General features: G+C 41.3%; 1 protein-coding gene across 4 annotated transcripts; it reads right to left on the bottom strand.

Moving 5' to 3' along the window:
* Nucleotides 1–4,921: 4,921 nt before the first annotated feature.
* LOC118217617 (ectonucleoside triphosphate diphosphohydrolase 6-like) lies at nt 4,922–16,687 on the bottom strand. 4 transcript variants are annotated; one of them, XM_035399537.1, is made up of 14 exons: nt 16,390–16,674; nt 14,887–15,189; nt 12,947–13,023; nt 12,653–12,796; nt 11,825–11,900; nt 10,552–10,587; nt 9,771–9,859; nt 9,430–9,509; nt 9,086–9,150; nt 8,056–8,157; nt 7,589–7,729; nt 7,140–7,196; nt 6,681–6,793; nt 4,922–5,960 (listed from the first exon to the last, which is right to left on the bottom strand). In XM_035399537.1, the coding sequence occupies exons 2-14, from the start codon at nt 15,113–15,115 to the stop codon at nt 5,877–5,879; spliced, it is 1,293 nt and encodes a 430-aa protein (XP_035255428.1). In that variant the 5' UTR covers nt 15,116–15,189; nt 16,390–16,674; the 3' UTR covers nt 4,922–5,876. The 4 variants fall into 4 exon arrangements, with proteins under 4 accessions (XP_035255428.1, XP_035255427.1, XP_035255426.1 ...); XM_035399536.1 differs by lacking the exon at nt 4,922–5,960 and adding an exon at nt 5,984–6,575 and having other exon boundaries at nt 6,628–6,793; nt 12,947–13,020; nt 16,390–16,687; XM_035399535.1 differs by lacking the exon at nt 4,922–5,960 and adding an exon at nt 5,985–6,575 and having other exon boundaries at nt 6,628–6,793; nt 16,439–16,685.
* Nucleotides 16,688–17,149: the final 462 nt, after the last annotated feature.

Raw genomic sequence — 17,149 nt, 5'->3', positions numbered from 1 at the left:
ATAACAACGGTCCAAATAGAACTACCAACGAGAGTTTTGCTTGACAACGGTAACACAATAAGCCCAAACGGCCGCATATAATATTTCAATTTCAGGTGATAAAGTCGATAAAAATCAATGAATATTAAAGTAACCATTCATAGTCATTGTTGGTAACCCATGTTATAAGTGGAATAAACTACCTGAATTACCTGTGTATGGATCGTCTTCCCGTTAGTCTAGTTGGTTTCTGTCGAATTATTCACCTTTCACGTTGACAGCAACAGCTGACTAAATAGACGGCTAATTTGCAAATGGGTGTTGCTTTCTGTTATCATTTGTTCAATGGTTTCTTTTTTATTTTCAGTAAGTCAATTGAGTTAACCAGTCTGCATTTGATTGTCAGCAAGCATACTAGGAAGATAATGCATGTAAAAAGCAGGCAAGATAAACTCACAGCGAGCTATTATTTGAGTGAATGCCTATCTCTTATAAAGGGATAGTTCACTTGGTATGTATCTATTGTGTGCTAAGTTAGACATGGTGTCAAGCATCAGAGATGGGACCATTGACTCTTTACCTATAGGTCTACCCTTTATATCGCAATCCTCCTTATATTATTTCTAGATAACAGAGGCTATACCAAAGGGGCAATTGAGGTCACAGTAGTCGGTGTAATCTTTTAGTAATCTTTTACCATGAACAATAGAACTACTGTAAGAAATGGTGGTGATGCTTAACATTGAATTATGCCCACTACTGGCTATGCAACTCATTATATTACATTACATTACATTTATTTGGCAGACGCTTTCATCCAAAGCGACGTACAAAAAGTGCATTTCATGGTCATAGACAACTACTAAACACAGGTTCAATAAGATACAATACTTATTTTGTACAGCTAGTTCTAGCCAAGAACACAGTTTAGTTCACACAGTGAACACTATTCTGACCTAACCTCTGCAAAGCCAACTAAGCAGAAGAATAAGCTACAGTATTAGGACAAATACAAATGACCAAAAAGTGCTGGGATGGGGACTCTGCCTCCTGGCATCAACTCACCAGTCCTATTTCTCCATTTGAAGTGTCCATCACCTTCCACACAGCTAGATTTAGGAGTAATATATGTATAAGTATTGTTACGTTAAGAAAATTTACTCAAGCAGAAGAAAAAGTAGCCCTTTTAAAAGAACAAAATGTGTCTGGTCAGAGAACTACTCAAGTGCAAATTCCTTATGTGTTAAATACACATTTTATTTATTTTTATTTAACCAGGAAAACCTAATTGAGATTGAAATCTGTTTTGCAAGGGGGACCTGACATGAAACACAAAGTTACCCAACAAGACAAAATGTGCAAACATCAAATGTGGAATGAGACAGAGGTGTAACAATAATTAAAAGTAGAGAAGAGGTTAAAAGAGGTTAAAAGCAGGAGCATACTTCAGTCACAGAGTCATGAATTGCGTGTTTAAAATCCACAATTGAAATTAATCAGTCAAGTTTAAATTTTTTTTATAGGTTGTTCCAGCTGTAGCATGGAGTATGACTGTGTTCAAAGGGACTCCATTATACTTTTCGGGGAGACTGCGTATGTTTTAGTGTTACAGAATCAAAAGGTACATACACTCAAATGCCAGGGTTATAAAGATAAAACAAGATAAGATACCCTTATTTCTATGGAATGGTCAACAGCAGAGTTCCTGCGTTACTATGCAAATCGGCACATCCACCACAGCACATACTGAAGGGCATGTAATGTAATGTATGGGCCTGAGAGAGACAATATAACTGAACAGAACTGGAAAAAGTAATGAAGTAAAAGTAAATTTTTCCTTCAAAATTTACTTAAGAAAAGTAGGCTACTATAGAAAATACTGAGAGAAGTAAACACCCCTCTAAAGTCTACTTAAGTAAATATAACAATGTACTTATACCCACCTCTGGGTATATGCATGTATTATTAAGGCAATCATATGCTTTTAAGTGAACTACAACTGCGGTCAGCAGGTGTATTAACCTGAAGATAGTAATTGGTAATGTCAGGATTGCAGACCTAAATATGACAAAACAACTATTTTTCTGAACTTACAATGATTCCATCTTGGCATTGAAGCCTTATTACATTATGTCTGGCTCACAGAGATTGAATGTTCAAATTCCAATTTATTTGGTCCAGCTACATATTCCAAGAGGAGCTTGCATGTTTGCAGCACTGGAACCCTGAGATATACAGAACTGCGTTGAGTTATACGTGTATAGGGAGGCCAAACCTGTTTTGGCGATCTTTCAGAAAACATATTTTGACAGTTTATTATTCTTAAATAATGTCACAAGTGCTGCAGTATAATCAACTCAGCATGTAATCAGTCGTTGGAGGGAAACGCATCACGTGCAACTTTTAGGGTGGGGGTTATCCGTTTTTCTTCAACAATATGAACCAATATTCTGTGGTATTTGTACAGTAAAACTAATATACTGTACGCATTTACTGGAATGTATTGTTATGGGATGCAACATTTAATTATAGGTGTACTCTCAAAACACAATACGTGCCAAAATGTCTCAAACAGCGGTTTCAAAATTCCATTGAAGTTGGGGACTGGAATCGATCAGGCTCATGTCCCCATTTTCACCCTAATAAAAAAAAAAAAACACCCATTCATACAACTAAAATCCTTTATCCCATACTGTAGACACATATCACGTTTTCAACATACAAAAATGTCAAGTTGGGCCTCTAGTGGCGCAGTCTGTAGAGCACTAACCACATACTGGCTCACTGAATGTAATAATAATGTATGTAATAATAATAATAATATTCAATGTGAGCCGTTGGCGGTTCGAATCCGACAGCCGACCCTTGTCGCACGTCCCTCTCTCTCCTCCGGTCACACGGGGTGACACAGGAGAGAGACAAGCGACCGGCTTCCGTTCATTTTCAATGAGAGAGTTGGCGATTTACAGCGACAAGAGACAAGCGGCCGTTGCAAAGCCAACTAGGCAGGGCGAAAATAGGCTAGAGGTCTATTTTATGCAAATACTGAGCGATGCAACACGGCGACTACCAATGGGAGTGAAGGGAGCGTGACACACGACCCAAAATTTTGGTTCCAGTCAAACATGAGGAGAAGCTCATTGAGGCAGTGTCGGGTTTCCCCATACTGTACAATTTTTCTCTTGATGCATACAAAGATAAAAAAATTTTAAATGATGGTGGAGAAGGGTGTCAGAAATCGTGGAGATGCCTGGTACACATATATACCTGATTCTACTAAACAAACACTAGCGTCTTTGCTAAGGATCTTGGTTTTTTTTTAAAAGCCAAGTTACTCACACATACAAAGCACTGTCTAAACTTTAAGTCATTCATTCAAACTGCCAGAATCTTGGCCTGCCATTAAAAGCATTATCAAAATTATGCCAAGTTACTGTACTAGAAACTATATTGGCTATCTTACCTCACAAATTAAAACCTGTATTAATGATACCCAATGTTTCCTAAATTGTTTACTAGACTAACTTGCGAGCAAACCATAAACGCTGTTTGAGTAAATAGCAAGAGAACATGCCCATATCATTTTTAAATTGGCGAAATGTTTCGAAAATATCTGTGAATCGTATAATAGCAGTGTTCGTTTGTGCTAGGTTACTGTAGGAATTCGCATACAAAGCAGTGTCCTGTGGAGACCTTGCTGTCATTGTGGAGTAGGCCGATTTCAGACATCAAGTAGAAAGTGGTGTGACTGCTGTTCCTGTTAAATTTGGCAAAGACCACAAAATTACAAGTGGAATATTACCCCATAGGTTTGGCTTTCAGCCTCTGTACTTGGCCGAGTGTTGGCGATTCTCTCCTATTTGAATTACCACACTGAGAAAGTAAATGCCAGGAAGGGAACCGATCCCCAGGTGCAGCAGCCTGTTTTGACGACATGCTTCAGGATGGGTGACTCAGTGTACAAACTTTGTCACAGTGCATGGTGACAGCAGAATTAATGTGCTTGGAATACTCTGTGAATTTCAAAAGGTGTCCAAACAGTCAAAAAGGTGTCATGTGTGAAGTGGTGCCATGTGATTCACTCATTCACAAAGCAAAGCCAAGGTGAACTCCACCGAAAGGATTAGACTTCGAATCCTCTTCGGTAGCTTTGATATGAGCCTGTCAAAGATGTCAGCCTTCTCCTTCAAAGAAACGGCAGGCTGTAGGTGAGCCAGTGAGAAGTTGCCCGTTGCCACCCTGTCAGAAACTCCGGTCAGAAGGTACATCAGTTCCCTACAGCTTTCATCGATTGCTTTGGTCCCAGGCCAGTTCCTACGATTGTGGAAGGATGCATATCTCTTCAGTAAGTGCCTTAGAAGCACATAAAAGCCAAAAACTCCAAACCCCCCCCCCCAAGTTTACAGTAAGTGGGCTATATATTTTGTTTACGATTGGCTGATGCAAGACATTAAAGAGAAAACCCTATTCCTTTTAGAGGCATCAGGGTTCCCGAAGCAGTCTGTGTGTTCAATCCAACTACTTATGGTGGAAGGAAAATAAAAGGCCTACTATCTGTTTCAGCCGCACCACCTGTCTCGACTGCTGGTTGGTTCTGCAGAGCAATGTGCTTCTGCCTGCAGAATCAGATTAAAACTGACACCATACCTAAATATTAGTCATTTAGTATCAGTAGAATAGGCAGAATTGTAAGTACTCCAAAATTCACTTGATTTGGAATATGAATGTGTGTGTGTGCATTGGGCCTAATAGGGTGTGTTATTGAAAGGTCTTCTGACAGCTGCTGTAAGCCAATCAAACCGTGTAAAAAAGTACTTAAGAACATGGGAGATTGGGGAAGGAACCTGCCATAGTTCTACATGTAGAACCCTGGCGATTAACAGGTAGTTCCTTAGCCAATCTGGACAAGCAGAGTCTACAGAGACAGACGTGTACAGTATAATAACGGAGGGGGCAATCAACCAACTTGCTTTATTGATCCATTACAAATTCTATCATTTGATTTACAGTACAATAAGGAGTCCAGACTGCAGGAGAATGGATGTAGGTATATCGTGTGTTACACAAAGAAGGCAAAATGAACATTAACTGAAAAGAACGGTCAATCCAGTGTGTGGATGCAGACGATCAATGGTAATAACCTTTGTCATCAGAATGACTGGATAACCTTGAATAATTTATGAAATCAGGCCTTCTGTCTGGATGCTCATCATATTTTTCTCACTTGGTGAGAGGACATTCTTGATGTTAAATACCAATTTATCCTAAAGAAGCAACAGTCCACCTCAGAAGTATACACTAGCTTGGAGTACACCATGGCAACAATGATCATGAAGGAATACTATTAAGGAATGGAAAATATACGTCTAAGTGTACATCCATTGCTCTTAGCATTACTCTTGCTGAAATTTGGAAATTAGAACTTCACAGAATTACCTGTGCATTTCATTAACTATGTATTGTATAGTCAGATGGGGAAGTTGATGTACCAGTTACCCCGTACCTTTCCCCAAAATGCATATAAAACGTAAGTACACACAAAAAAACACCATTTTCACATTCATAACACACTTAACGTGATCAAAGAACCACTCCCCTTAGCCAAGCTTCTTCATACTCAACAGTACCCCCTGTGCTGGGTTACCCCCAACAAAAGACATTCCTTCAGCATACAAAACACATTTAGCCATCTTTGCTCAGCTGAGCAATTGCAAATGTAGCAACGTACCACCAAAAAAGAGTAAAAACAAAAAAACAAACTTCACCTTCTAAACTAAGTTTAAAAACGAATACAATCATCGGTATCGATGCCGACCCACTCTGCAGCAGCAGCACAGTTTGTTTGGCACGGTGGGGCGGCCATCTTGTCTTCATTGCCCGTGATTGCGGGGACCTGCTCAGTCTCTCAAGTGCGACTCGACGTAATGGAAAGTCGCTCCTAGCGCCCAGCTGGTCTCCACGTCGTTTACCTTCCTCGCCAGCTGCGAACAGAAACATTGCATGGCAGTTAGACAGTCCACATAATGCCCCTTCCGCACAGAACCTACCGACTGCACAATAACGACCAGGCCTTCCATTTCCAACGGGAGCGGAAAGACCCATCGCGTGCGGCCGACGACGGAGTTTAAACCGTCTGCATTTTGCAGTTGCGCTCGATGACATGCAACAGTGGGAAAGATCGGCAGGACATTGAGGGCCAATCAAATTCTTCAACAAGATGGAAGATGGTAGATGGTGATCTACAGGGGATTGCAGTGCTGGTCCAATATAGCAGTGCATTGTGCTGGTTTTTGCTATTTGGCCCAAGAGCAGTTGATCACACAGTTGGCTCACCTTGCCTGATTACTCTGGTCTGAACGGGTTCCTGATTTAAGATGAAAATAGAAACCAGCAGACCCTGTGGCTCTCCAGAACAAGGGTCACAGGCCCCTGCTCTGCTGGTGCGAAACATGAACGGCGTTCTTCAAGTGACAGTTATTTTGAATATTACTGCGTGTGGTGCATGCATGAGCTAGTGCCACCTGCACAGGCTACCCATTCCTGTTCTTCTCTGACTATGAGAACTGGCGGTCTGAAATGCACAAATTAGGGATAATGTACGTCGCTCTGGATAAGAGCGTCTGCTAAATGCCTATAATGTAATGTAATGTAATAACACGCATCTTAACGCTAAAACCAATACGATGTGCAGTATATTTGACCTTTAACTCTTTGTCCTTTGGAAAGCCCAGCTCTTGCAGCAGCACCGATATGTAGGTCAGGTCCAGGCAGAGGAAGGAGTGTTTGGGTGGAGTCTCTGCCATACTGTTGCACACTGCAAGACAAAAAGAGGTGGGGGGGGGGGGGGGTGTGTTCCAGATCTTTTTTTAATGATCTTTCTACCTTAAGAAAGGCTGTGAGTGTAATATGACGGGCATATCATCTTGGCTGCACGCAGGGTTTTGCTTTCTCTCTCAACACTTCAGAGCACCAGGACACAAGATATAGTAACGATGGTGAGTTTAACAATGGTGATAACTATTTATTTTGATGATAATGTTATTTTGTGATTTTTTTTATGATTAAAATGACATAAATGTAAAGCCATTACCATGGTTAATGCCACCACTGTGAGTAAAAATAAGACGCTGAATAAGGTGACAGAAAGATCATCGTCTTACCCTCCTTGGCGGCTTCAATGTAGTCATTTACTTTAATAGCACCTCCTTTGTTTTCAGCTAAGGAGAGAATTAAAAAAAAATTCTTCATCAGTACTGAAGCACATTCCAGGCTGGCAGAACACGTGTGGCTGCCCAGTGAGACGCTGGAGCGCTACCGTGTAATTCAGTGCTAAAGACGGCTGTAATACACATTTCTCTCAAACTCTTTACATGCTGGATAAATCTGAATCTGAAATATAAAAAGGATATGTCCACAGTTCCCAAACTGTTTCAAGGAAACTAATTTCCTTCCGGGTTAAATGAAATCTTTCTCAATTTTCAATGATCTACAGGGATTAGTTGATTTCGAAAGGGGTTAAAATATTTGGGCCAGGCCTGTTTTTACAGTAACACTGCGTGGACTGTAACACTGTGAGGAACATCACTAATCGGAAAGGCAGGGCTCCTACCAATGACCCCGATGTCCACCGCTCTGTCGTAGTAGTAGGAGAAGGCGTAGAAGTTTACATCTTTGGCCTCCTCTGCTTTTTTCACCTTCCTGTAGAGAATCTTCTCCACCTTCCGGAGGCAGGACTCGTATATGGGCTCCCCTGGAACAGAGAATTCTGATGAGTCCCCAAACCGATATGCCCCTCAGACCCCCGAGTTCTGTTCACACCCAAAACGAACATGCTGCTGTTTATGCTGTCATTCACATTGCGCTGCATTGACTATTTCTGTCAGACTTAGCGCTACAGAAAATATAAAACACCTGTCTTGTAATGGGAGGAAGTGCAGCAAGGGCAGTCTAAAATGTTTTTGAAGTTCATCTAATTTGGAAATGTGCTGAAATGCGATTGGCCTAAACTCTGCAATCCAGACTTCAGTGTCCAGTAAAAAAGATTTAAAGCCACAGAGGCACAATGATGTCCAGTACCTGCCTTCTGTCCTTTCACAGTGTAGTCCACTTCCGCATGTCTCCAGTGCTCTGAGCTTTCAGGAGCCAGGCAGGGGCTGACCAGCTCTGTGCTGCCCTCTACTGTTGAACCAGAGAATACACACAATACTTGATTTTAACAGCAGGCTGTCTACATGGTCAGAAGAGAACATTAACTTGAAATCCTCCTCAGTCATTGGCATTTTGACTGATTAGCATAAACACTAATTAAACCTCCCAGTGGTGACATAGACACAGTACGTATTTCTGTCCAATTGTGTTCCTTCTTTGTGACTGCATATTTGCAGAAATTCATTTAGCAAACATTCACCTTGTCAAACCTATTTTTGAACATCAAAATACTGAAACTGGTGGGTTTACGAGAAGAAACACAGCACTTGGTCAAAAAAATGGCACCACAACAAATGGGAAGCATGCTCCATCTAGAGGCCAAGAGATGAAACTACAAGATGGGCTGTGTGTAAGCACAATTTCTGATGCTGAATTCTAGTTTCCCACAACTGCAAGGGTCATCATAAAATACAGAGAACATCACTGGCACTATGTCAATTAAAGAATAAACAAAGACATCTGGTAAATGGTAAATGGACTGCATTTATATAGCGCTTTTATCCAAAGCGCTTTACAATTGATGCCTCTCATTCGCCAGAGCAGTTGGGGGTTAGGTGTCTTGCTCAAGGACACTTCGACACGCCCAGGGCGGGGTTTGAACCGGCAACCCTCCGACTGCCAGACAATCGGTCTTACCTCCTGAGCTATGTCTCCCCATCTGATTACAAAGTTATAATTGAATCCCCATCAGTTAAAAAAGGAAAAAAATAAAAACGTATTCACACCATTCAGCTGATGTCAGTTGTTTAAGCCAAGCATCAGCTAAACCACACAAGCAGGTGGCATCTTATGAATTAACCTTCGCTTCTGTTATTAAAAGATCAGATAATGGCTTGTTTATGCATCCAGTCTTCAAAAAAAAAAAGGCAAAGTTTGGGAAAAGGAGAGAAGTACATACGAGGCTGGCCTTCCACTCCTCCCAGGATCGCCAGCCTGGCTGACATCAGGCCAAGGCCCAGGTAGCTGGAGAGGTGAGACAAAGAACCACGCACTGAGCACGCTCAGTAATGGGCTAACAACCCTGCTAATGCATGGTACCCAGACAGTGTTTCCTCAACAGTACACAGCCACCCCATGGACTGAAGAACACACAGATATACACAGATAAATAATTTAATGTTACAGTCTATGTGCAGCACTCATTACAGTACAGTACTTTTTTTAATTTGCTACTGACGCACTTGCAGATATGGAAGCCTTGGTATTCAGTGCTGCCCTCCCACCATTGCAAATGCTGCTCACCTGTGTGAGTAGAGTGTGTGGGTGTGATTGAACATCTGAAACGAGGTTATGTAATCAATGGGCGAGGTCTGGATGGATTTCTGCGGGGAAAATTACAGAAAAACATTAGTTTTTACATTGTATTGAACCAGACATCAGTCTCAGATACACACAAATGAATCAATTTACATGTACAGAACTGGCAAAAATTATGGAAACATTGTGCTTAAAGAAATTTAGTACTCAAAACTTAACCGCGCCCTTTCTTCTGTTTAATCTGTAAACCAGAACTGGTAAGGACATTATGTGCCCATCAGTCATTTTAAATAAAGTATACAAGCCAAAAAAACCCGCCGCCTCACCTCATCCTGTGGGGAGAAGGTGATTTGCGTGGAGCCCCCTCCTAAATCCAGCGTGCCGACCGTACTCCGATCTGTATCGTGGAGACCCCCTGCAGGGACGGAGGGGCGGGGTTAGAGACCGTGCGATGACCTGGGGGGGGGGGGGGCAGGTCCTGTTTGTTTGTTTGAATAAAGCTGGTCTTCACACAGCACAGGACTGAGTCTGCTGGAGGGCGCTGGCAGGTTGGCCTGGGCGTGACACAGCCTTGGGTTCACCCCAACGGCGCGCCAAACTGCCAACTCTCCCTGTAGCTCACCAAACTGCCAACCCTCCCTGTAGCTCACCAAACTGCTAACCCTCCCTGTAGCTCACCAAACTGCCAACCCTCCCTGTAGCAGAAACGCTTACACTTTTATCTTTTATTCCCAGTTTTATTCAGTGTCATATTTATCCATATTGATGTTGTGCTAAAGTTAGGCGGTAGTGTAGCACAGTGGGTAAGGAACTGGGCTCATAACTGAAAGGTCATAGATTCGATTCCTGGATAGGACACTGCCGTTGTACCCTTGAGCAAGGTGCTTAACCTGAATTGCTTCAGTATATATCCAGCTGTATAAATGGATACAATGTAAATGCTATGTTAAAAGTTGTGTAAGTCGCTCTGGATAAGAGCGTCAGCTAAATGCCTGTAATGTAAAGCATTCTTTTATTGCTTTTCACATAAACTGTATTGGATTAGTGTAAAAATATAGCGAATGGGACATGAGCATGAATATCATCAGACATCAACATCAGTCTCACCTATTAAGAAGTTGATTGTGATCCATGCTGAAATACCTGCATTCAGAAGGGAGGAGAACATGCAGTTAAGTTTAAAGTCAGGATATGTAAGAATGGGTAGCACCACTGTGCAGCACAGCTGTACAAGGGCAGGAGAGAAAGTTCTTCACCGGTAATTAAACAGAATGGTTATCGCGTTAAACACGGCCCATCGTTCGAGCCATGAGACATACAGTACCGGGCCAATGCAAATTCAGTGCAATAGCGCTCGTGCAGTCCAAACTCCATCTGTCTGCACTGGGGTTCTCTAAGGAAGGGACTTTGCTGCAGACGTCTTTGCACAGACCGGTCAGTGCTGCGGTGTGTCAGAGAAGCTTTGGGACAAAACTCTTAACATCTCTTAAGACACAGCTGAGATTTCCAAATAGGCAATAAAACCCTAAAGTGAGTACAGCAGCCTGCATTACAGCTGCACACAGTCACTTAGCTCCTCTCTGGCCTGTCCTACATCCCCCTCTTCAAATACCACTTAGCAGGCATTTACAATAAGACTGCAATATTCTGAAAGGCAAGGGTAATCTCCACCACGATAAGCAGCACAGCACGAACTTCGAAAAACCCAGATTGAGCAGAGTCCACCATTACTTCAGAGAGAAATCCCAAGGAGCTGTCCATTAGGCTCAAATCCATAAAACTATATCCTCCTGACTAATGTAGCTCATAATAAAATTTGAGACTTGGGTAAATTGCCATTATCTAAACTTCAGCAGGGAAGCGTAAAAAAAAAACTACATTTAAGTGCTGTATTCTAAATGCTCATTTTCTTGTGTGTGTGATATTCCCATGAATAAATACTTACTGTAAAGTGACTACTTAATGCTACAGAAAACACAAGCTCCAGGCCCATAAGCTTCTCAAGGATTGAACCTGGCCCCATCACTCATGATTAAATTAATCACTCTTCTCCACATTAATGCCTAACGTATTAATATCGCCACAAAAATAATCATGGAATTATCTGCTTGGCCTCCATTTTAGTCATCTATGAAGTCTGCCTTTACTCATCTATGATCTTCCTTTTGTGTAGGAAAATCAAAACAAGGGTGAACCATGATCTTTTTCATCTGTTTAATGTTTAAAGGCAGAAAATCTCTAAAACACTCCCCACTGATCTCTTCAGTGGCTGACAATAACAATAAATGTAGGAAAACAAGAAGCTGCATTCACATCCCTCCTTTTCCTCCAACAGTTACAACCCCCCCCCCCCCCAGGTGGTAAAACATGTAGGCCATACCTTCTTCTGTGCCGTCCATGATAGACACGCTGTCCCCTCTGGACAGGAAGGGCGACTCCGTAAAGACCGCCCGTACCTGGGGGCACAGCCATTTCCAAGCCATAAGCATCAGTGTTAACAATATGGCTGAAGTGTAGCTTCAGTGTAACACATGGAACGCACGTACTAGGCCTATGTGCTGTACGTCTGAATCCACAATGGTACATTACTCGACTAGATTATGTTTTAAGGCAAGTCCTGTGTGTTTTGCAAAGAACAATGGCAGAAGCTATTTGCTAGATAAAACAAGCTTCCTAGTTCAGTTGGGGTTCTTATTTTGATTGGGTTACTTTAGTTCTCAGGTCAGCCAAAAACCCATCGTAATAACACATGATAAAGCTATGCTATTATGTATGTGCACCTTAATAAATCTTAGTTTTTGGAAATTACAGATTACATTATTTTCTTATCCCTGTCCATGGTTACCTTTTAGTGGTGGGATGTCAATGTCCCAATTTTTTTTATAGTATTCATATTTTTCTGAACTTATCAATTTATTCCGTTGCAAATTTCTGAATGGTACACTGCTCTTCTTTCAGGGAATGGTTCTGCTTAATTTGCCTAGGGGGGCAAAATGATCAGATCTTGGCAAGCTCCCTATTGCGACAAAGGACTAGGGAAACATAGGGAAATATTAAACAAACACACAAGCACACCCTGGAGGCAGTGTAAAGCTTGTGTAGATCATTAAAAAAAAACGTACTGCTCAAAGTCCAAATTGCACGAGAACTAATATGTAAGTCAAAAGGCTAGTATGACATGCCCCTCTCCCCTTGCTGGTGCCCCTACCTTGTCCAGAAGGTGTGTGGCCTTCTCCCCAGGCAGCAGCCGAAGCCCCGCTGTAGCTTTTAGGACCAGGGGGGTGCTGTTCCACTGGGACTTGGGTACAGTCCCCTTGGCCACCTCCAAAAGCTCCTGGATCCCGTCCCGACACTGAGGGAACAGCCCAGCCCCAAAAGGACAGTGTGAAATAATGTAGCATAAAACACAGTCATGCAGTCAGCCAAATTAAAAGGGTACACGGTAGTTAACGCTAAAAATAAAAAAAAACGTGACATTCTTAATTGTCACAAAGCTGTTTACCTTATCTGGATCATCCGCATATGCAGACAGACCTGGTTTTATTGCTCTGAAGGTTTCATGGGATAACTGTGGTGCTGCTAGAAAAAAAGAAAAGGAAAAGTGTCAGCACAGTGTATTATACACCTCACACAATGTTGACTTTGGCTTTATGGGGAGCATAAAAATGTCAGCGACTGCACATGCAACAGCAGTAAAGAAACACACACATAACACACCATGCTCTGTTGTTCAGTACAGTGGTCCAGCCAGGTGTGACTGTGTGCCTCACCTGGATTTACCTGAACTGATGTTGAGAATGCTTTTTCTTCTTAACCCCTTACGGTGTGAGATCATAAATATGTGATTAGAACGTTCTTGACCGAACATTCTGATGCTGATGTAACAATCACTACTGGTAAAAGAAGGCAATGAAATTCTAGAACACAGACTTTGAAAAAGCATTCCAAAACAACCTACTCTTCAGAGGGTTTAAAAATGCCTATTAATAGTGAGTAGTGACTTTGAGACGCATTGAAAAAGAGATCCTGTTGGATAAGTTCAGTGATGTCGTGAAACTACAGCCACAGGCTAAGCTCTGCAGACCCGGTGGCAGTGCAGTGACATGTGTCAGAGTTGTTTTTCCATGTTCAGCACAACAAGCTAGTGCGAAAGGATGTACAGTATCGCATCTGTGACAGGAACACCCCTTTTTTCATTTTTGGATCATTATTATCTCCGAGGGTTCTGGTGATGTGCTGTATTCCTAACGACTGAACATGCTGCTTTCATATTTTCTTTCATAGAACAGCTATAATTCCACTCGACCGTTATATGAAGCAAGAAGATTGCATATTAACTTGGTAATAACTATTAACTGGTACAACACACGGATATACCATTAAACATGAAGACTACATTTAGAGAGGAGGGCTATTGCTGTATAGTTATTTTGGTCTTGAAGAAGTGACAAGGAATGAGAGTTAACATGATATAGGCTTAGTTATGTTATGTTCCGGAACATAAGACCCAACACACTTTACCATTTCTTTAGACCTTGGCTACCGAGCTCCAGTGCTAATGTCTGAGTCCTAATGCCAGACAGTGGGGCTTATATTCATATTGATGGCAGGTACTTACTGGCCTTCAGCATATGACAATCATAGGTTTAACAATAAAGCCAAAGCAGCACTTATGTGATTTAGCTTAATATTTCAATGCGATAACTATGGTCATCTTCACCGCCATCAACAGAGCTAAATGGAGCAAAAACGAATACAGAAAATGCTCTCTTCTCCATTTGGACCATATGCTTCAATAGGAGTTTGAAATGCAGGCAAAGCAACATTAGTGCTTCATCCACATTAATATATCACGTTTGAAGCTCTGAACCGTGCGCTTCCTATAGGCGTAGTCAGTGGTCATGTTAATGCAAGATTCTGCATTTTTCACACAGAGAAAAAGAGCCAATACAATACACTGTGTTCTATAAATGCAAATATTCTTGTTTTGTTTTTTTAAAGATTACAATGGATGATGACCCAGACTTGAACCGTTACAAGTGCCATAACAAAATTATGAACAACATTCCTTTCCATGTTCCATGTTGTGGTAAAAAGTTATTTTTATCAGAATGCAATCAATCGGTGTAAAACACAGATTTTGAACTATCCTGTGTTCCATAGAAACAGCATTCCATGGGCTAGCATGACCGCTGTAAGTAAAAACATATATATATATCTGGCAACTTTGACAGATCACTATTAAATGACCATATTTATATACAAGTTCAACTTTACATTCATTTGTACGACGTGTGATTTAACCTGCTCAAATACAGAATCGATCACACGTGATACACACACATCTGGAGCCTTGATACACACTCCCGATCTGTGCGTACCAATGCCCTCTTGGAAGCGATGCGAGACTGCCGGCATGCAGAACACTGAGCAGTGACGTACCATTTTCACCTAGCAGAAACTGGAAGACGTGAATCCGTGTCCCAGTGCTCCCCGCGTCGATCATAATCCCATACTGGAAACGGTCCCTGCTGAGGTCGGGCAAGACCGTTCTGGAAAGATGGTGCGGCGGCGGCGGCAGCTTGGAGACCCCCGGCTTTCTCACGTACGTCAGGTAGACCACCAAACTTGCCAGGAGAAGAAACGCGGCGGCTAACCTCGGAAACTTCATGTTGTCCCAGTGAAAGGGACGTGCTGTTGCTTGTCCCAGACTTATGTAGATCCCATCCCTGGGCACAGTGCCCACTGCCAAAGAAGTCTGGGTTAATACACTGGAGAGATTTGTTTTTACAGGTATCAACTCTACCGTGTAGGCTTAAATCTGGCAAGTTGGTTATTCATAAAAAACATTACAATAATGTTGGCAAAATGTATGACAACATTTTTATAATCTGATAAGATGTTCACAATAGTTTGTTTTGGCCTTTATATTTAGGAAAGAACAGACAGTATTTCATAGTTGCATCTTGTTAATAGTTCTCAATTATGGCTAATGGGATATGGCAGTTTAGTTTTGTGTACCTTCACATGATTACTTTTAGACTATCTAACGCCCTTTAGACTTAAGTATTTCACAGATTACACAAACACAATGCAATATGTTATCATTTGAAACCATGTTACCATTTTTTTGTATATAGATGACAGTACACCATTTATTTAAAGTGTAAACTATATGATACTTTTTTCTTTATTTTTTTTACTGGAGGAACGACGGTTAAAATATTCAAATAAATATATTGTACATTTAGACAGGCATTTTTGGACGCGGTGTGAAACATTTAACAATTGACATTTCAGAATTCTAACAGATTTTGGCGTGCACTGCAATTGTACCTCTCATTACATTACATGTATCTAAAACATTATGGCGTTTGTTCGAGCTATAACAGCTAACGTTAATGACGACTACTGTTTTTGGTTGCAGTGGTAATTAGCCAGTTAGCATGATCGTACAAGACACGAACAATAGTCTAAGGTAGCTAGTAGCCCAGCAGCTAGTTAGCTAACTAACGTGGCGATAGATGACTCGCTACAATCGCTACAGGAGTAAACGCAATAAATTAACCATGATATTTTGTACTAACGTACATAACGCGTTGACCATTTTTTCATGTTCACGTTAGTCTAGTCTATGCATTCCTGCAAGCTGGCTAGCAATATTTGCTATAGCTAAGGGGGTCCATTGGTCAGCTAGCAAATAGCTGCTTATATTTCTACATCAACAACCAAAACTTCTCAGGTGGCTAGCTATGTTATTTGTTCAGCTACCCATCAATCGTCTAATCGTTTCTTAAACTTGCGCCATAGTAGTCTAATACAGTAACGTTAGACTACATTCATTTTTTGTACTAGCTAGTGGTAGCTAGCCAACTCGACATCTAGCTAATTATTAAATCATCGTTATCCACACATATGTAGCTAATATAACCATGACATAGCTACCTATGTGTGGGTCGTCTTCCCGTTATTTGGTTTCCGTAGAATTATTCACCTCCTTTCACGTTGACAGCAACAGCTGGCTAAATAGCTAACGTTAGCTAGCTTCAAATTGGGTGTTGTTTTCTGTTATCATTTCTTCAACGGGTTCTTTTTTATTTTCGAAAAGTCAACTGACCAAACCAGTCCGCATTTGATTACGTCAGCAAGTGTACTTGGAAGATGACGCACGGGAAAAGCAGGTAAAATAAGTTCACAGAAAGCTGTTGGGTGAATGAGTATCTCTTAAGAAGGGATAGTTCGCTTTCTGGTGAATGCATTCTGTTATGTATTTCGTTTTCGTAAATGTTTTCAGACAGTTTCCGTGCGTAGTGAGCTGCTGGCTTTGTGGTGGCTGGTGTGGGGGCATCCTGAACTTTGTGGTCTACATCATTAAAATGCACTACCTCCTTGAAATAAGTCTTCAGAAATAATATGTAAAAAAAAAAAAAAAGACATGATGTGGAAATCTTAATTAAAATGTTGCACAGATTTGAAATTCAAACCTAGGCTGATGATGAGCTATGCTTAATCACTGGTTTTCGAACTCTGTCCTGGGGACCCCTTGTGCATGCTGGTTTTTGTCCCAACCACAATTGCAATCCCAGAATTTTAGCAAACTGTTAACTATTCTTAAGTGCTTTTCATGTAAAGAGGGATTATTTCCACTCTTGAGCCACATTGTATCAGAAATAGCTGTGCTTATTGTGCTATATTGCAAACAACT

This window comes from Anguilla anguilla, chromosome 18 (genome assembly GCF_013347855.1).
Source record: "Anguilla anguilla isolate fAngAng1 chromosome 18, fAngAng1.pri, whole genome shotgun sequence".
NCBI lineage: Eukaryota > Metazoa > Chordata > Actinopteri > Anguilliformes > Anguillidae > Anguilla > Anguilla anguilla.
The sequence above is the reverse complement of the archived record's forward strand: the minus strand, read 5'-3'. Positions and strand labels throughout refer to the sequence as shown.